At 50.8% G+C, this 20,302-nt stretch overlaps 1 protein-coding gene across 6 annotated transcripts; it reads left to right on the forward strand.

The window, feature by feature from the left end:
* The first annotated feature begins 5,654 nt into the window (after positions 1 to 5,654).
* On the forward strand, positions 5,655 to 19,303 carry CDAN1 (codanin 1). 6 transcript variants are annotated; one of them, XM_032176071.2, is made up of 28 exons: positions 5,655 to 5,784; positions 6,017 to 6,495; positions 6,725 to 6,931; positions 7,127 to 7,296; positions 7,432 to 7,545; positions 7,628 to 7,706; positions 8,460 to 8,580; positions 8,759 to 8,868; positions 9,634 to 9,723; positions 10,421 to 10,496; positions 11,002 to 11,207; positions 11,496 to 11,616; positions 11,756 to 11,902; positions 12,061 to 12,227; positions 12,610 to 12,697; positions 12,935 to 13,024; positions 13,199 to 13,253; positions 13,459 to 13,592; positions 13,681 to 13,784; positions 13,992 to 14,150; positions 14,531 to 14,594; positions 14,783 to 14,861; positions 15,047 to 15,195; positions 16,386 to 16,493; positions 16,642 to 16,705; positions 17,083 to 17,264; positions 17,511 to 17,618; positions 18,177 to 19,303. In XM_032176071.2, the coding sequence occupies exons 1-28, from the start codon at positions 5,695 to 5,697 to the stop codon at positions 18,300 to 18,302; spliced, it is 3,687 nt and encodes a 1,228-aa protein (XP_032031962.1). In that variant the 5' UTR covers positions 5,655 to 5,694; the 3' UTR covers positions 18,303 to 19,303. The 6 variants fall into 6 exon arrangements, with proteins under 6 accessions (XP_032031962.1, XP_032031960.1, XP_032031958.1 ...); XM_032176069.2 differs by having other exon boundaries at positions 5,669 to 5,784; positions 6,728 to 6,931; XM_032176067.2 differs by having other exon boundaries at positions 5,670 to 5,808.
* The last annotated feature ends 999 nt before the right edge of the window (positions 19,304 to 20,302 follow it).

The raw sequence follows: 20,302 nt of genomic DNA on the forward strand, positions 1-20,302 counted from the left end.
GGACATGGCTATTAAGGTCAAGCCAAACTATACTAAAAGTAGTATAGGGCAGCAGTTAAAATTATCTTTTGAAAATCAAGTATTACCTGGTTTCTTCTGTCACAACAGAATAGCTGGTTACCTAGTCAGTCACAGTTGCCCTTGCCTTCCCTTGTTAGTCCCTGGAGGTACTTGAGTGGAACAGAAGGTAGAATTAGCAACAGCTCAATCACTTTAGGTAGCGTTTCTCCTGAATTCTGCTGCCAAATCCCCAGGGTATATGGATTGGTTGAAATAGTAAAATCACACATAGTGATTTCTTGCACAGCGTAGAGGCGTTTAATTTTAGTGTATAGTGAACAAAGAAGGAAAACTGGGTCATATAAATTTAACCTTAAAACACAGATTATAAATATCTTTGAATGTTAAGCCCTAGGCAGACAGGCACTCTCATTCTTAACTCTGGTATGCAAGCTGGCCTTGCTGACAGTGGCATAGTTACATTAACTGTTTTTTAAGTTGCATGTTGTGATGTGAATGTTTTTTGTAAAAGTTGCCAAGTTAATCGAGTCCTAAATAAGTAGCAAAATGGTAACTGAGACCCACTGTAGTCATTACTCGCTTTATATTATTTGCTTTCAAATACTAAAACCTCAGCTGCTAATTCAGTGCTCTAGGTGTGCAGTGTCTCCTTCCCTTGGCTCCTAGCCATGTAGGGAACTTGAGGTTCTTCAGTATCTTCAGAGATTCCTTCCAGGCCACATATTTTTTATGCTAATATTTCTATAGTTGCATTCAATCTACAAGGAGAAAGTGTACATTGGTGCATGTTTTATAAACCCAGACACAGATAGCTAAAACCATTAGTTTTTCTATACCCAAGAGCTTTGAATTAAAAACAGATCTTTTTTTTTTCCCAAGAGCAGACAATTCTGCATTCCTAACATAACATTAGGAATTGGTGATACGAGAAGCAGGATCCAGAATTCAGAACGATTTAGTGAGACTCGGGGGAAATAAATGCATTTTCCCCTGGCTGTTTGAAAATTTATTTATTTGTAGATAAGTCTAGATTTAGTCTTGGAGATCAAAGTATTTTATATTTTAAAAACTTATTCTTTATATTGATCAAAACATGGCATATGTTAGAGAACCACGTCTTCTGTCATGTTTATGTATTTTGGAATTAAGTTGTTTGCATTCACTTTCAAAATCTGCCCATTTCTGTTTATGTGCACTTACCACAGATGTGTCGGGACTTTGCCTCAGGGGAGAGGTACTTTAGCACCTGTGTCAGTGAGGAGATGGAGTGGTTGACAAGTGCTGTTGCACTGTGTAACTTGGGGTTTGGCTCTGTGGACAGTATATTAGCAGAATGATACCACACAAAAGGATTACAGGATTAAGGCATGTAACTTCTATGGTAGTCCTTATGTATCAGCATATACCCAAGTTCAGAAACCACAGGTGCATTTTTAGACCTTTACTTAGAGAACTAAAGGCAGTTCCAACCATCAGCCCATATGGCGGTATTAATGCATGAAAACCCTCAGAGGGTGTGGGACATCCTACTTCCCTGTCCTCATGTAGAACTCTGGTGTGTGCCTTGAGGATAAGAAAGTAGAATGGAAACTCATCCTATCATTGAGTATTCTCAATATTTTGGCCTTCCCTCTGGGAATTATGAGAAATTTAACAAAGTCTCAGGAACCTTCAGAATCCATTGCCCAACACTGCTAGAAAAACTGTAGGAGGTACATAGAGAATTCCTATAGTTCTTAGGTAAGTCCAAGACATGGCACAGGGATCCCTATCCACATAAAGGGGAATCTGGATGCTGCACACCTCAATTCTGAGAAATCCCTGACTGAACATGGAATTATGACAGTAAAGTTTTGGTCCTTTAGTTTTCTAGAGCAGCTCACAGAAATTTTAAAAAGTAAAACAAGGCCAGGCGCAGTGGCTCACACCTGTAATTCCAGCACTTTGGGAGGCCGAGGCGGGCAGATCACGAGGTGAGGAGATCGAGACCATCCTGGCTCACAGGGTGAAACTCCATCTCTACTGAAAATACAAAAAATTAGCCAGGCATGGTGGCGGGCGCCTGTAGTCCCAGCTACTCAGAAGGCTGAGGCAGGAGAATCGCTTGAACCTGGGAGGCAGAAGATTACAGTGAGCCAAGATCGCATCACTGCACTCCAGCCTGGGCGACAGAGCGACACTCCATCTCAAAAAAAAAAAAAAAGAAAAAAATAAAGTCTGTGCCCATTAAGACGTCTTCTAATTCATTTGTGATTGTCTGCTCCTACTTAAAAAAATATTTAAGCTTGATGTTTAATTATTCCCTTTCAGCAAATTTGGATCAGAAAATTAAAGTATGTGACAAGATCAGGTCACTTGAATTTCCACACAATCTCAAGACACTGAATAGCAAAAAAGTAACAGTAATGATTAGCATATTTCCTTAGACTTTGCTGGATCTTTGGTCTTAAGGTAACATGTAAAAGTAGTGAAGCCTTTCCTTTTATGGCCCTGTGCAACGTAACGGTTTTCTGCCTCCTCTTCAGCTGGAAGCGTTAGTGGTAGTATGGGCACAGAATGTGTGTACACTGGTGATGCTGACCATGCCTCCCAGGTACCCTGGCTCTGGGTTCCTTGACCTAGGGAACAAGATTGGATGAGGCAGATCTTTGAGCCCATGTGACTGTAGAATTTGCTGATGACATAATTTTACAATAACAATGGATAGGAATTTTACCTCTTTTTATTAGTTTAATATTATTTAATATTATGTACATGAGTGTTCACTTGCCTAATTAAAAACATTGAGTAAACCAAGTTTTTATATAGACTACCCTTGCCATATGATGCTCTTTTTCTCTAATAATATGCAGTTTAAATCCTGAGGAATCCATGCCCAGCATTTCACCACATCTGGGCTCTGTGTGGGCATTCATCACTCGCCTACAAGGGGTAAACAAGGCTACCAGAACTTGAATTTGACTTATAGGGAGCTACCCAGAAAGGGGAAAGCCCTTGGGACTTTTTCCAAAACAATCTTCTCTTTGAACTGTTCATCAGACAAAGTAGTCCACTGAGGTGAAAAAGCTTTCAGAAATACAAAGATGGGAAGATAAAGGTAACACTGGCCCACTTGGGACTTTGACATTGGATTGGGTGGACTGAATAAACACAGCCTAGATGGCCTGGGCTTGAGCCTCGCTTACTTCTCCCTGATACATAGTTCCTGGTCCACCTTCTGACCCTTTTTCTAAAATAGCCAGTGTCTATTTCACTAGGCCATTTACTTACAAGTTCCCAGCTTTTAGGGAAAAAAGAGGGAGGGGGGAGCATCTAGTTTTGAATTAGATATACATCTTAGAAGTAATGAGCTATTGGCAGCTGTTAAATCAGATTCAGACACAAACCAGAATTCTTTCTTGTTGAGCAAGACCAATGAGTTAGATGACTTTAATAATTCCACTTTTCTCTCCCTCTCTTCTCCTCTTCCTGAAATCAGAGAGATGAGAAACTACTCTTTGAAATACCTCCAGAGGCGTTTTATTGTGTTCCTTTCCCCTCCAAGCAGCTCCCTTTATACAGTTTTGCTCAGGCAACCAAGGACAGAGTATCGGCAGAAACATGGAGTGCTTTTGTATAGGCCACCTGTACATAAAAGTGTAATTATTTATTTAATTTTCCCATTTGTATCATATTAAAGCTTTGTACAGTGTTTTAAGTTCTGTTTTAAAATTATTTTGTATTTTATTTTTATAACCTAGTAATAAAATATTCATTCCGCATGCAAAATCTCGTTCTATTTGTGTGATGGTCTGGATTTCAAAAGTGGAAAATACTATTTTTCTAATTTAATAAAGTTATTGAATACACCAGATGTTACAAGATCAACGGGGAGCAGACAGTGTTACTGTAAATGCAGTACCACATCTAGAAGTTCCCTAGAAAAAGCAGCCCAGGACTGAATAGAAGCTAGGTGTTAAGTGTCCCTGCAGGTGAAAACCAGGGTGCAAGGATGTTAGGAGATGTTTTCCTGTAATAAAATTAAAATATTAAAAGCTCCTTTTTAGTCCATTATTCTGTCTGGCTGGAGGTACTTTTTCCTTCTCCATAGGAAATACCCCTTCTACCACTAGAGAGATTCCTGCACTCCCACCCTCATCCTTCCGCCTGTAACCTTCCTTTGAACCAGAGGAACTCTCAGGAGGCATTCACAATGGCACTGCCTCACCCCTCCTGGTTTGGTTTGACCTGGAATGTTCGTGCCATCTGTTTTTCTCTGCCTGGATTCCCTTGCTTGATTTCTCACTAAGCAGCAACCTCCAAAATGCTCTTTCAGGTTTTTTTGTTTTGTTTTGTTTTTGAGATAGAGTCTCTCTCTGTCACCCAGGCTGGAGTGCAGTGGTGTGATCTTGGCTCACTGCAACCTCCACCTTCCAGGTTCAAGTGATTCTCTTGCCTCAGCCTCCCGAGTAGCTGGGACCACAGGCGCGTGCCACCACGCCCAGTTAGTTCTGTTATTTTTAGTAGAGACACGGTTTCACCATGTTGGCAAGGATGGTCTCCATCTCTTGACCTCGTGATCCGCCCACCTCTGCCTCCAACTGCATTCCAGCCCGGGGGCGACAGAGAGAGACTCCATCTCAAAATAAAGGAGATTAAGAAATTACTCAGGCCGAGCATGGTGGCCCACGCCTATAATCCCAGCACTTTGGATCTGCCGGCCCCTCCCCGCCAAAACATTAGCTGGGCTATAGCCCTAGGGTGTCTGAGTCGAGAGGGTTGCTTGAGCCCAGGAGGCCAAGGCTGCAGTGAGCCGTGCTCACGCCACTGCACTCCAGCCTGGGCCCAGCCTGGGCAACAGAGCAAGACCCTGTCTCAAAAAACAAACAAACAAACAAACAAACAAACAAACAAACAAACAAACCTCAAGCTCCCAGAAGCTAATCATGATATGCTTACTGACATCTAAACTGCAAAGTAGTTGAAATATCAACCTCATGTGAACCCACTTAAGTAAATAAAGCTACATACAAGCAATTCTGTGTGCAGGGTGGCCCGAGGCACTTTAAGGGTTGTGGCTTGGGGATTATTAAGAACCTCCTAGAAATAATTCTTTCCTAAATGGTCAATCAGTTGATGGTGAGCGCTGAAAAGCCGATGGGTACTGCTCGGCCAAGGGATTGAAAAATCGGCCTTTGAGAAAAACAAAGTCAAAATGAAAGATTAGATTAACTTTATAATTTCTCTGGGGTGGTGCCAGTTGGATCTAGGAAACTTAAACTCGTGAAAGAAATGTGCTTAGAGCGGAAGATAGAAACTGGTGGCTGTCTCCGTTCCCCTCTACCTCTCTCCCGGGTCCTTGGTCTCCCCAGTGGGGCGTCCGACCCGCGGCAGCCCCACTCCCAGCTCGAATCCCTCCCTTCAGGTCGCTCCAGGGCGGGCAGCCAAGGTGGGCCTCCCCAGGCGCTGTGATCCACACTCCACCTCCTAACAACCGGCCTGTCGGCCGGGGCTGAGGACCTAACGAGGCCTTGACCGTGGGTCTGGGCAGTAGCCGGCTCCGCCCCGCCCCGCCAGCCCGGTCCCTCCCCGTCCCGCGACCCAACGGTCGTTTCCCGCCGCCGGCCCCGCCCCTCCCTGGCCGCCCGCGGCGCGCCGGCGCCTGCGCAGTCGCCCCAGAGCGCCCCGACCGGGATGGCGGCCGTTTTGGAGTCGCTGCTGCGAGAAGAGGTGTCGGTCGCAGCCGTCGTGCGGTGGATCGCGCGCAGCACCCAGGGTTCGGAGGTAACAGCGCTGACACGCCCCCAGGTCTGACTCGAAGCCGGTTCCCGCAGCGGAGTCCAGCCCTCCAGTCCCCTTCCTTTAGGGCGCCTGGCTGCCAGCCGGGCCGAGTGCACTCCAACTGGGCGCCGCTGCCCGGGCCGCCCACCCGAGGCGCGCCCTACGGCCCCGGCTGCTCACGGCCCCCGGGCCGGCGGCTGACCTTCTCGCCCCTCCACCTGTGCTTCTGCCCTAGGATAACGCCGGGGAGGCGGCCGTGCTGAGCTCACTCCGGCCCCTGCGGAAAGAATTCGTACCGTTCCTGTTGAACTTCCTGAGGGAGCAGAGCAGCCGCGTCCTCCCGCAGGGGCCCCCGACCCCCGCCAAAGCCCCGGGCGCCTCGGCAGCCTTGCCAGGGAGGCCGGGAGGCCCGCCGCGGGGCAGCCGCGGGGCGCGCAGCCAGCTTTTCCCTCCGACCGAGGCCCTGAGCGCCGCTGCCGAGGCCCCTCTGGCCCGCCGCGGGGGCAGGAGGCGGGGCCCGGGGCCGGTCCGCGAGCGTGGAGGCCGCGGCCTGGAGGAGGGGGTCAGCGGGGAGAGCCTGCCCGGAGCCGGGGGCCGGAGGCTTAGGGGCTCTGGCAGCCCCAGCCGCCCCAGCCTCACGCTGTATGATCCGCCAAACCTCAGCAACCTGGAGGAGTTCCCTCCCGTAGGCTCGGTTCCCCCCGGCCCTACAGGGTGAGACTCAGCTCTCATGCAGGAGATGGGTACCACGAAGGCTCTGGGGAGTCAGTCATTCGGGCTTGGCGCTCCGCAGTAGAGCGCCAGGATGGGTAGAAGGCTGGGGGTGATGGTGAGGGTTTTGGTGGTTTTTTTTTTTTTTTTTTGCAAGAGGTTTAGCTGTTGCGGTGGAGGAGGGGAGATGTTTGAAGATAGGAATTTGAGAAAAACCTGTGGCTACTCTCAGCAGGACGAAGCCTTCTCGCCGGATCAACCCAACTCCGGTGAGCGAAGAGCGGTCACTCTCCAAGCCCAAGACCTGCTTCACCTCACCCCCAATCAGCTGTGTCCCCAGTTCCCAACCCTCAGCCCTGGACACTAGCCCTTGGGGCCTTGGCCTTCCCCCAGGGTGCAGAAGTCTGCAAGAGGAGCGAGAGATGCTCAGGAAGGAGCGGTATGGCCTGGCCGCTCCTGGGGATGTCGGCTTCCTCGCTATGGGGGATCTTCAGGGGTTTTCCCTGAAATTGATTTCCCTCTTGGGGACTCTGGGTTTGTCTCCTGGGCTGTTGGTATTTTCTCTGGAGGGACCTGAGTGTAGCCGTGGCAGGGAAGCCAAGCTGACTGCTCATGAAATTTCTTTATTCCATAGCTCTAAGCAGCTGCAGCAGTCACCTACCCCCACCTGTCCCACCCCAGAATTGGGGTCGCCCCTCCCCAGCCGAACAGGAAGCCTCACAGATGAACCTGCGGACCCTGCCAGAGTGTCTTCCCGCCAGCGCCTGGAGCTGGTAGCCCTTGTTTACTCCTCGTGCATTGCTGGTGAGTGAGAGCAGAGGGAGCTGGAGTGGAGATACTTGTAGAACTGCTGGGTAAGAGAATTGATAAGGTACCTGGAACTGAGCCTTGGCTCCAAATGGTGCCCATACCATGGGATTTCTTTTTGTATCTATCTAGAGAACCTGGTACCAAACCTCTTCTTGGAGCTTTTCTTCGTCTTTCAGCTCCTCACTGCCCGGAGGATGGTGACTGCCAAGGACAGTGACACTGAACTAAGTCCAGCTGTCCTAGGTCAGTGAACAAGCCTCCTTTTGAGACATGGGGTCTAGAAACGGGACCATTGTTAACTGACAGCTTGGTACTGTCCTTTTAGATTCCCTGGAAAGTCCACTGTTCCAAAGCATCCACGATTGTGTCTTCTTTGCAGTGCAGGTTTTGGAGTGTCACTTTCAGTGAGTTTCCCTGGCTGAGACATTTGGGCCTCATTCTCATCATCTGCTTAGCTCTCTGGCTGCTTGGGATATATGTTGGTGCTTAACACAGGGGCAGTGGTCCTGGACCTCCTCCTACCTGTAATCTTTAATTTTGTGTTAAGGCTATGAATGTAGTCCCTAAAAGAATGAGATGGGGCCAGGTGTGGTGGCTAATGCCTGCATTCCCACCACTTTGAGAGGCCGAGGCAGGACAGTGACTTAAGCCCAGGAGTTTGAGACCAGCCTGGGCAACATGACAAAATCCCATCTCTAACAAAACAAAACAAAACAAAACAAACAAACAAAAAAAGGCCGAGTGTGGTGGAGTGCGCCTATAATCCCAGCTACTTAGGAGGCTGAGGTGGGAGGATCGCCTGAGCCTGGGAGGTCCAGGCTGTAGTGAGATCATGCCACTGCAGCCCAGCCTGGGTGACAGAGACCCCCGTCTCAAAAAAAAAAAAAGAAAAAGAAATGGACCCCTGTGGTCTTGGCAGCTGAACTTTGGGTTTCTGGGTAATGTTCCTGTCCTGCTGTCTTGGTCCTTGCTCTGTAAAGTCTCATATCCTCCCCTTTACTTTCATTATCTCTGATCCTTGGCCCATGACCTTGCAGTACATATCTGGGCTTGTATACCTGCGCCATGCCTTAGAGATCCTCTGTGGTGTGGAGGTGCTGGCTTCCTACTTGCAGTCTGTGTTCCGGTCTCAGTCATAGGTGCTCTTGTCCCTGCAGGGTTCTTTCCAACCTGGACAAAGGGACCTTGAAGCTGCTGGCTGAGAATGAGCGGCTGCTGTGCTTCTCACCAGCTCTGCAAGGCCGCCTTCGAGCTGCCTATGAGGGCAGTGTTGCCAAGGTAGTGACCCCAGCTTAGTTGCCCACTAGCCTGGACCTAACCCTTCCTAGCTTTCATAAATTCAGGCAACCCTGCTGACGACACTTAAGTGTAATGTGAGCTAACTCTGGGCAAGAATAAGAGGGAGAAGTTTTCTCAGCATGACCCTGCGATTCCTAACGTTCCTGCTGTATTTTAGGTCTCTCTGGCGATGCCTCCCTCTGCTCAGGCTGTCTCCTTTCAGCCAGAGACTGACAATCGTGCCAACTTCTCCAGTGACCGAGCCTTTCATACTTTTAAGAAACAGAGGTGATAAGAAAAGGGACTTTTTGGGGAGGGAATGAGATGACATTTTTCTGGAATAGGCAGCGGTTTGGTTTCATAGAAATTAGGAGTTTGGCACTAACAGGTGGTGGGTTAGTCCCCCCAGGTCCTTCCTGCCGGCCATCATAGGGACCACCTGACTTAATTCACTTGTGCACCTGTGAACCCTGGCGCTTAGCCAGCCATCTCACAGGTGTATGGTTTTAGCCTCAGGGTTCTCAGGCCAGAGTGTGCCAGGATGAACTGTCACTACCCACAGAAGTACATGAAGCCTGTAGTGTGCTGCTGGTCTGTAGCACTACTGTCATCATGTAGAGAATTCTGGAGAAATTAAAAAATGGGGCTGCTGGCCAGGTTCGGTGGCCCACGCCTGTAATCCCAGCACTTTGGGAGGCTGAGGGGCGGATCACCTGAGGTCAAGAGTTCTTGAGACCAGCTTGGCCAACATGGTGAAACTCCGTCTCTACTAAAAATACAAAAATTAGCCAGGTGTGGTGGCAGGCACTTGTAATCCCGGCTACTCCGGAGGCTGAGGCAGGAGAATCGCTTGAACCCAGGGGGGGCGGAGGTTGCAGTGAGCCGAGATCGCGTCATTGCACTCCAGCCTGGGTGACGAGAGCAAGACTCCATCTCCAAGAAAAAAAAAAAGTGGTGGGTGGGCTATGGATAGTCCTGTCCTCAGTTCTTCCGGGGCGGGAAGGCACTGGTGGGAGTGAGTGCCTCGGCTGATCAGGCGTTCTTATGCGTCAGGGATGTGTTTTATGAGGTGCTGCGAGAGTGGGAAGATCACCATGAGGAGCCTGGCTGGGATTTTGAGAAGGGTTTGGGCAGCAGAATCAGGTGGGTGCTAGACCTCGTCTTTCTTGTGCCTGGCAATGAGTAGCTCAGTGCTTGCTTGGTGGCAGGAGGGAGGAGGGAAGGCTTTTCCCCCGCTCCTTCCAGCCATTAGCTGTTTTCTTCTATCCTCTGAAATTTCTTTAGTTATTGATAACTCTACCTCTACTCGAAAGGGATGTGTCTCTCCAGCTCCTTCCACTCATAGGTGTCTTATCCTCGTTCTGTAATGGCAATTGCGTAGAAAGTCCAAAGCTCTTAACCCAGGTTGCTTGAGTTTTTTTTTTTTTTTTTTTTTTTTTTTGCCCAAGTCACTGGTTAGACACATCCAGCCTCCATCTTCCCCATCCTCTAGTTTGGGCAAGTCTGGTCACTGTGTAGGTAGATGCCTGGGCTCAGAACGCGAACCTCAGTCCAGTCATCTCCCTTCACATTGCTCATGAAACCCGCCGCCCGTTAGTGTGGCTGAAGACGGGAGGGGTGGCATGATTTCTTGTTTGGTTAAGTGCACCTCTAGCTTCGGAGGACCTTGGTGCTGAGGGAGTGTCCCTTGCCTTCAGTGTCTCTGTGCAGGCTGGGTCTGGCTGAAGTCTGCTCAAGTCCCTGGTAAAGGGCTGGGAAGTCCAGGGGTTGGCTACTTCTCTCAGATCTTTCTCCCTCTCCCTCCTTTCCACACGCTTCATTCCCACCTTCTATTCCTCAGGGCCATGATGGGTCAGCTCTCCGCAGCCTGCAGCCACAGCCACTTTGTTCGGCTTTTCCAAAAACAACTACTCCAGGTAACAGCCCCAGCAAGAGATTAATCCACATTAAACAGCAGGTATCATAGGCAGCCACGTAACGGCTGCACTTTGGGATAGGGCGGACAGCCTGGCAGGTCCTGGGCTGGAATTTGAACAAGAGTTCTCCTCGCGGAGTGGCTGAAACTCCAGTGGCCAAAGAAAAGCCAGGGCACTCTCTCTGACACATCCCGGGCCCTGCAGCTCCCCCAGCCTGCTGCTGCCTTCCCTCTGATTTGTGCTGTGGGAAAGAGCCCAGGCTTAGTAAGGAGTCAAGCTTTGTTTCCGATCCCAGCTCTAGTGACCCTAGGCACATGCTTAACCTTGGAGTTTCAGTTTCTTCACCTGTGAAACAATACTGTAATTCACATCTCAGAAAATCTTTCTAAAGCACTTGACACAGTTGGCATTCCTTAAATGTTCATTACTTTCTCCTTATTTTCTGTTCAGTCCTTCCCTCCCACTTACTGATTTTTTAATTTCTCTCCTTCCTCTTCCACCCCAGATGTGTCAGAGCCCTGGTGGTGCTGGGGGCACCGTCTTGGGCGAGGCCCCAGATGTGTTGAGTATGCTGGGAGCTGACAAGCTGGGGCGGTTGTGGCGCCTACAGGAACGGCTTATGGCTCCTCAGAGCAGTGGGGGGCCCTGCCCACCCCCCACCTTCCCAGGCTGTCAAGGCTTCTTCAGGGACTTCATCCTTAGTGCCAGCAGGTAGGCTCCCCTGTGTCTTGCAAGGAATGGGGCAGAGGCCAGGAAAGGTTTGGCTTCCCAAAAGGGTAAATCGTTCTCCAGTCTCCTTTGCCTGGAGATAGGCTCCTTCCAGCTCAAACTTGCTGGCTTCATTGCACTTCTCATTCTGTCACCCACATGGGCGATTTCGTTGCTCCTGGGCCTCCCTGTCTGTCCTGCTGCTCCCTTCCCTCTGGAGTGCCCCTTCTCGATTATGGCTCTTCCTGTACCTCTTCCAGTGCTTATGCCCCACCCACCCCTTCTTCTCAGCTTCCAGTTTAACCAGCATCTCATGGACAGTCTGAGCTTGAAGATCCGGGAGCTCAATGGCCTTGCCCTGCCCCAACATGAGCCCAGTGATGAAGACGGGGAGTCAGATGTAGACTGGCAGGTCTGAAAACAGAACAAGGGAAATAATGGGGTCTGACCCAGGAGGGAAGGGAGTATGTTCAAGAAAAACTTTATAACAGATCGGGAATTGTTCTGGAAGCTTCATGCTTGGACCTTTTACTTCCCTTGATTCCATGCAGGGTGAGCGGAAGCAATTTGCTGTGGTGCTTCTTAGCCTGAGACTTTTGGCTAAATTCCTGGGCTTTGTGGCTTTCCTGCCATACCGGGGGCCTGAACCTCCCCCGACCGGTGAGCTTCAGGACTCCATTTTGGCCCTCAGGAGCCAGGTGAATGGGCGGGGATTCTGGTGAGGAGGGAGCAGGGAGGACCGCCAGGCACTGAAGCTGACTGGTTTCCTTGGCTATTCTGGAACCCAGGCAGGTTAAAGGGCATCTCCCAGCCCTTCCTAGGGACCTGCCTTCTGACTGAGCTCTGGCCCTCCCAGGTCCCTCCGGTCCTGGATGTGCGGACTCTGCTGCAGCGAGGGCTGCAGGCCCGCCGGGCAGTGCTCACCGTGCCCTGGCTGGTGGAGTTTCTCTCCTTTGCTGACCATGTTGTTCCCTTGCTGGAATATTACCGGGGCATCTTCACTCTCCTGCTGCGCCTGCACCGGTGAGTGGAACGAGGCTAAGGCTTGATGAAAGGATTCGGGACTCAGGGGACATTGGTCAAGCCCGCTATTAATAAAGAGGGTCGAGCAGTCTGCACTGTGTGTGGTGCCCCGGCCATAACTGAGCCCAGGGAGAGGCAGGATTGGCTCCCCTGAGGTACAGTGGGAAATCATCTGCACTTTCATTGGCCTCATGCTGTTCCTGAGGTGGCCCCGCTGAGACAGTCCCCATGCAGGAGGCGGGGCTGGGGGGATCCTGCTTGCCGACATGGCCCCAGTCCCTTTAGTTCTGCTTTTGCAAGCCAGTTCCCAGTGACAGCGTTTGTCCCCTCCGTTCCCTTCCCCTTTCTGCTCAAACCCATGTACTGCCCATTGATGTTTCAGGAGCTTGGTGTTGTCGCAGGAGAGTGTGGGGAAGATGTGTTTCCTGAACAAGCTGCTGCTACTTGCTGTCCTGGGCTGGCTTTTCCAGGTGGGCAGAGTGAGGGTCCAGACTGGGGAGAGGTTCTGCAGCTGGAGATGGGGAGTGGGCAAATGTCTGAATGCGAATGAGGCAAGGGCTGGAAGACGAAGGTTCAGGAAAGGCCTGGGGATTCCCATCATCTCAGAGGCGGCTGCTTTGAAGCTGGCACCTACACCCTGGGACCGTGCGGGAGGTGGGGTGGGTGGGGGTCTCTGAAGTTGACCTGAATTGTGACTGTCTTGCCAGATTCCCACAGTCCCTGAGGACTTGTTCTTTCTGGAAGAGGGTCCCTCAGACGCCTTTGAGGTGGACACAGTAGCCCCAGAGCATGGCTTGGTGAGTGTTGGGGTCCAGCCAGAGCCATGGGAAACTCAGGAATAAAGGAAGTGGGCTGCTTGGGGGAGGCCCAGCCAGGGGCAGGTGTAACCCTTGTAAATGCCCTGCCAACTGCCTGCTTCCTGGGTGCACTGGGGGAGGGGCAGCCTGCCGACACCAGCCTGTTCTCCCCAGGACAACGCGCCTGTGGTGGACCAGCAGCTACTCTACACCTGCTGCCCCTACGTCGGTGAGCACCCGTCTTCCCTGGACGGTCCTTGGTCTGTCCCTCCATGAGTACCCAAAAGGCACCCCCTTGGCCCAGCTCCCTTGGATATTGCTCCGTTCATAGTCATTCCTGGGTATCTGAGCCTCTTGACTCCACAAATAAAGTCCATGATACTTAGGGAGGGGAGAGGGTTCAGGAACTGAGAACTTGGACTTCACTGATGCAGGAGAGCTCCGGAAACTGCTCGCTTCATGGGTGTCAGGCAGCAGTGGACGGAGTGGGGGCTTCATGAGGAAAATCACCCCCACCACTACCACCAGCCTGGGAGCCCAGCCTTCCCAGACCAGCCAGGGGCTGCAGGTAAGGGCAGGGCAGAGACAGCCGTGGGGGAAATGTGGGGGGCGGGGAGGCTGGAGGAAGCCTTGCTGCCTCTCCCTCCTCCCCCCAGGCGCAGCTCGCTCAGGCCTTTTTCCACAACCAGCCGCCCTCCCTGCGCCGGACTGTAGAGTTTGTGGCAGAGAGAATTGGATCAAACTGTGTCAAACATATCAAGTAAGAGTGGGTTAAGGATCCTGGTCTCATTGCCCTACCATTTTTTCCCCTTTTTCCTCAGTTGCTAAACTGAGGTCAGCCAGAGGGTGGGTGTGGGGCTGAAATGGCTGACACATTTTGAAGGAAATTTGACCAAATTCCCTTAAATTTGCAGCCCCTTTCCGATTAACCCTCCAACCACCCCCAACCTTGCTGTCCCTGCTGCAGGGCTACACTGGTGGCAGATCTGGTGCGCCAGGCAGAGTCACTTCTCCAAGAGCAGCTGGTGACACAGGGAGAGGAAGGGGGAGACCCAGCCCAGCTGTTGGAGATGTTGTGTTCCCAGCTGTGCCCCCACGGGGCCCAGGCATTGGCCCTGGGGCGGGAGTAAGCAGCGCTGATCCATCTGATCCACTCTCCTCTTGGCTTTCTCCGTCCTTTCTTTCCTCCTTCACACTTACTCTTTTTTCCCTTTTTTCTCTTCATGCCTCCTTTTTTCTTCTCCCCGCCCCCATCCCCTATAAGCCCTGCACTGGCTGTAGGCCTTCTGTGGCACAAAAGCCAAACCTAGGTTTGGGACCGTGTGTGATGCCATGGGGCTGGCAGTTGGGCTTCTCTTTTCTCTGGCACCTGGGGTGGGGTGGGAGGGCAAACAGTGCCTCCTTCCAAGGTACAGCCTCCCAGGTCAGGGGCTTGGTGCACTCGGGACATTTACTTCTACAGCCAGGCTGAAATACCCAGAGACCACTGACTCCGTCTCCTTTTAGGTTCTGTCAAAGGAAGAGCCCTGGGGCTGTGCGGGCGCTGCTTCCAGAGGAGACCCCGGCAGCCGTACGTGTGAGGGAGGCCTGCAGCTAGCAGGCCAGGCGGTTGTGGGGAGGTGCACAGAGTAGTCGTGTGCACACACAGCTGTGTGAGGCTGCGGGAGGGTGGTGGGGGCGGGGTCAGTGCTCGACTCTGGCATCCCTTGTTGCACCCAGCCCTCCTCTAGCCCCTGACTCTGTAGTTCTGGTTCGCAGGTTCTGAGCAGTGCAGAGAACATTGCTGTAGGGCTTGCAACAGAGAAAGCCTGTGCTTGGCTGTCAGCCAACATCACAGGTAAGGTCCTGGAGCGGGGAGTGGCTGAATCAAGTGTTTAAAAAGTGGACTGGCAGAGAGTCAGAGGCATTTTGCGGGAGATGGGACTGACAGCCAGTAGGAAACAGCAAAAGGCATGGGTTAGCATGGTGAGCCTGTGCAGGGCCTTCCCGTGATTCCTTTCCCATTCTCCCTCTGCCCCACAGCACTGATCAGGAGGGAGGTGAAAGCAGCAGTGAGTCGCACGCTTCGAGCCCAGGGTCCTGAACCTGCTGCCCGGGGGGAGCGGAGGGGCTGCTCCCGCGCCTGTGAGCACCATGCTCCCCTCCCCTCCCACCTCATCTCCGAGATAAAAGTACACGGCTACCCTACTCCCTTTGGCTTCCCTGCTCCCTCCCCCTGCTCTGTTCCTGGTTTTTCCTTTCTCACATCAGCTCCAGGATTTTTATGTAGCTGTCTGTGCTGTCCAGCTAGTCCCTGTTTCACTCATTACTGAATGGGGTTAGGTAGGGCAGAGCTGAATTGAATGGTTTTCCTAATTGTCACTCTGACTTTTTAATCATCCAAAAGGGGAAAAGGGCAGACAGGACATTTTTTGACTAAGTGCTTATCATGCAGATGGTGATGAGAGTGGGGTGGTGAATAGCTTGATAGCAAATGAGTCTAGGAGGCAGTCGCCCCAGTAATTGGAGACAATTTCAGAAATGTTCTATGTGGGAGGTGATGCTTGTTTAGTTATAGGCAGTAAGAATAAACCATCAGTTCTCTTAACTTTATTTTAAAATTCAAAGACTGTCTAGAGCAGGAGTCAAGAAATAGCCCATGGACTGAAGCGAGCCAGCCCCTTGTTTTGTGAGTGAAGTTTTAGTGGAATGCAGCCATATTAATGTGTACAAGCTGTCTATGGCTGCTTTTGTGCAACTAAACAGCAGAGTTGCATAGTTGGGACAGAGACTTTATGGCCTGCAAAGCCTAAAGTATTTACTGTTTGGTTCTGGTCTAGGGTAATGATCTAGGAATAGAGATTGGAATAGGGACTATAAGGTGCAATGACTAAAAATGGAGATTAGTAGGAGGGAGAGGAAGAGGCTTAGTGGCCATTTGATACTGGTTGTCAATATGCAGAGGATTTCTGTATTGAAAGTTCAGATCTCCAGAGAAGACGAACAGAGAGGCTTGAGAGACAGAAGATACTAAGACGGTATCTGATAGGCCGGTTTCCTTACATGCTTCAAGAATAAGAAGCCCTATGGGAGTTGGTTAGCTACAGTTTGGTCCCAAGTTGAGTGGCGTTTCCCATGCTCTGGCAGCCTGCTGTCCCTCAGCTGACCTCCATTTGTTCCCTCTTTTGTTGTCCACGTGGTTGCTTCCCCTGGCTGTATTATCCTGCCCAAGTCCCAGGTCTAGGGGCAACTTGGCTTCACTCACCATACCCCGGGGCCCATTCTTCTGCCTCTCTCCACTGGCTGATCCCTGTCCCAAGCCGAATTCTCTGTGGCATCCTGGCCCCCAGCACAGGGTGATGTCTCCCCCTGTTCTTCACAGGACGTGCTCTCCTTGGCTGTGGGGCCACGGGACCCTGACGAGGGAGTCTCCCCAGAGCATCTGGAACAGCTCCTAGGCCAGCTGGGCCAGACGCTGCGCTGCCGCCAGGTGAGATGTGGCATCTGCCACCCGAGGGCTGCTTTTTTCTGTGTCCTTGTGTGAGACCTGATGACCAGAGCCACATTGGCTCAGGGCCAGTTCTCACAGCAGTAAGCACGGTGATACCTATGGTCTCTCTTCCCCCCGCCCACTGCAGTTCCTGTGTCCACCTGCTGAGCAGCATCTGGCAAAGTGCTCTGTGGAGTTAGCTTCCCTCCTCGGTATGGTTCCTTTCCATCAAATCCCTCTCTTGCCTGATCCCCCAAATCTCAGGGTTGGGTACAAGCAAGATTAGAAACAACTCTTCTGTCCCCATCTTTTTTTTTTTTTTTTTTTTGAGACAGAATCTTGCTCTGTTGCCCAGGCTGGAGTGCAGTGGCACGATCTTAGCTAACTGCAACCTCTGCCTTCCACCATGCCTGGCTAGTTTTGGTATTTTTAATAGAGATGGGGTTTCACTATGTTGGCCAGACTGGTCTCGAACCCCTGACCTCATGATCTGCCCACCTCAGCCTCCCAAAGTGTTGAGATTACAGGTGTGAGTCACCGCACCTGGCCTGCCCCCATCTTTTAAAGCTTGGCTTTCCTCTTTCCACAGTTGCAGATCAAATTCCTATCCTAGGGCCCCCGGCACAGTACAGGCTGGAGAGAGGGCAGGCTCGAAGGCTTCTGCACATGCTGCTTTCCTTGTGGAAGGAAGACTTTCAGGGGCCGGTTCCGCTGCAGCTGCTGCTGAGCCCAAGAAATGTGGGGCTTCTGGCAGACACAAGGCCAAGGGAGGTGAGTCAGACGGAGCAAGAAGGCATCTCAGCCCTCTGCAGTCACACTCTGAACATCCACCACCGTTGCCCCAAGCTATGAGCTACTCTGCTTCCTTTATTTCCCCTTCCTATTCCACACAGAAATGGACTCCATTTATCCATCTCAAGTCTCTTCCCAGCAGCTCTGCCCTTTGAGATCTCAATCTGTGTCATCAGGGTCACTCTGCCGTCCTCCTAGCAACCCTGACCTCGGTGTGTTTTGCAGTGGGACTTGCTGCTATTCTTGCTCCGGGAGCTGGTGGAGAAGGGTCTGATGGGACGGATGGAGATAGAGGCCTGCCTGGGCAGCCTCCACCAGGCCCAGTGGCCAGGGGTAAGGAGTCTCCTGTCTTACTTGGAGAGAGAACAGGTGTTACATATCCCATCTGTCCTGAAAGGAAGCAAGTGATGGGGCCAAACTAAGTGGATTTTTGTCAAGAGTCTTCAGGGCCACCCTGAAATTGTCCCGATTTGAGTAGCTATTATATGAGGGACTGTGTTAGTGGGAAGATGGACGAAAGGCAGGCAGTTAGTTGGAAAGCATCACAGCCCATTAGGTGGGTTTTTTAAATTAGAATAACCTGGATTTTAATATCAGCTAATTTTTTTTGTTATGATTTGGGGCAAAATAATTCATCTTTTAATGGGACTAATAATTTCAAGATGAAGTCGATGCACTCGGTAGTACTCAAAAACTGATCAAGCCTGTGCCTCCCTGCCATAACTTCAGCCTCCCAGAGCACGAACGGACAAGGCTTCATGTCCATTTCAGTGTGAAGAGCAGTTGAGAAAAAATAATGTCGCCAGCCAGGTTGTGGTCTTTAGTGAAAAAGGATAAGCCATTGAGAATTATTACATGCTGCCTTTTCCCTCATCTTTCTATGTATTCCAGGACTTTGCTGAAGAATTAGCAACACTGTCTAACCTGTTTCTAGCCGAGCCCCACCTGCCACAACCCCAGCTAAGAGCTTGTGAGTTGGTGCAGCCAAACCGGGGCACTGTGCTGGCCCAGAGCTAGGGCTGAGAAGTGGCCCTGCCTTGGGCATCGCACCAGAACCCTGGACCCCTGCCTCAGGAGGAGGCCCAAGTGCCCAATGCAGACCCTCACTGGTTGGGATGTAGCTGGGTCTACAGTCAGACTTCCTGCTCTAAGGGTGTCGCTGCCTGGCATCCCACCACGTGAATCCTAGAGGAAGGCGAGTTGGCCTGATTCGGTCTTATGGCAGAAAAGCCCAGAGATGCCAGTCCTGGAGTAGAAGAGGTGGTGTTTATCTCTTGGATACTAAATGAAACGAGGTGTGTGGGCTTGTCAACACAGAATTCAAGCCTCATATGCTATCCCAGCATCTCTTAAAACTTTGTAGTCTTGGAATTCATGACAGAAGCAAATGACTTCTGCTTAACTTATGAAGAAAGTTAAAACATGAATCTTGGGAGTCTACATTTTCTTATCACCAGGAGCTGGGCTGCCATCTCCTTATAAATGCCTAACACGGGCTGGGTATGGTGGCTCATGCCTGTAATCCCAGCACTTTGAGAGGCCTGAGGTAGGCGGATCGCTTGAGGTCAGAAATTCGAGACCAGCCTGGCCAACACGGCGAAACCCTGTCTCTACTAAAAATACAAAAATTAGCTGGGCATGGTGGTGTGTGCCTGTAATCCCAGCTACTCAGGAGGATGAGGCAGGAGACCTGCTTGAACCTGGAGGTGGAGGTTGCAGTGAGCCGAGGTCGCACCACTGCACTCCAGTCTGGGTGACAGAGCAAGACTTTCTAGAAAAAGCCTAACAGATAAGGTAGGACTCAACCAACTGAAACCTGACTTTCCCCCTGTACCTTCAGCCCCTGTGCAGGTAGTAACTCTTGAGACCTCTCCCTGACCAGGGACCAAGCACAGGGCATTTAGAGCTTTTTAAAATAAACTGGTTTTCTTTAACAAGGGCTTGATGTCTAATCATTGTCACCTGTCTTTTCCCTTTAGCAGGCTGCAGCCTCGGGTGGGTTTTAGGTGGAACGCTATAATTGTGGCTTTGCTCTGTCCATTACAAGGTGAGCTACCTTGGCTCTTAGAAATGCCTGTATATTCCACTCTAGAGGGCTAGTCTCTGGTGGCAATATCTATTAATTTATTGCCAGTGGTACTGACTTCTCCTGTGTAACTTGCTTTATTTGTGGGAGAAAGGGTTAGGATAATGTAGTTTCCACACACAAGATATTCCCTACTGAACCACATGGTGGGGCAGTGTTCTTGTTATGCTTGTTAAGGCTGAGTTATTTGATTGATTTGGCTTTGGAGTTTCTCAGAGCAAAAGCATTGCTTCTCGATTACAGCTGTATCGAGCTCTATAAATGAGCCACTGATTTTGACAGGTTCACACCTGTAATCCCAGTGCTTTGGGAAGCCGAGAGGACTGCTTGAGTCCAGGAGTTAAGAGGTTACAGTGAACTATGATTGTGTCACTGCACTCCAGCCTGAGCAAGACTGAGACCCCCGTCTCTTTGACGAAAAGAAGAAAAAGCACTACTGTGATCATGTGCATTAACACCAGGAGCTGGACTGATAATATAATCCTCAGGAGGACCTAAAGGGACCCACTTGTGTGACCATGGTAGAGCCAGGAAATCCCATCAACCTAGAAAGTGAAAAATGGGAGTTTTTCTCAGTCACCACCTTGTGATCGTACTTCTCCCAAACACCACGCCTTTCCCTTCTCAGCTCAGCTACTCCTTTAACAAGTTTCTGCATCTGAACCATTTTCCCCTGATCTCTTCATTTTCAAAGGCCTTTAATCTTTATCCTTTAAATCCAATTTGTTCTGAATGCCTGGGAATCAAAAAAGCTTTAAGGAATGCTTTCTCGGCCGGGCACAGTGGCTCACACCTGTAATCCTAGCACTTTGGGAGGTCAAGGTGGGAGGATCACTTGTGCTCAGGAGTTTGAACCAGCCGGGGCAACATGGGGAAGCCTCATCTTTATAAAACATACAAAAGAAAATTGGTCAGGAGTGGTGGTCCATGC

This window comes from Hylobates moloch, unplaced genomic scaffold (genome assembly GCF_009828535.3).
Source record: "Hylobates moloch isolate HMO894 unplaced genomic scaffold, HMol_V3 SCAFFOLD_14, whole genome shotgun sequence".
NCBI lineage: Eukaryota > Metazoa > Chordata > Mammalia > Primates > Hylobatidae > Hylobates > Hylobates moloch.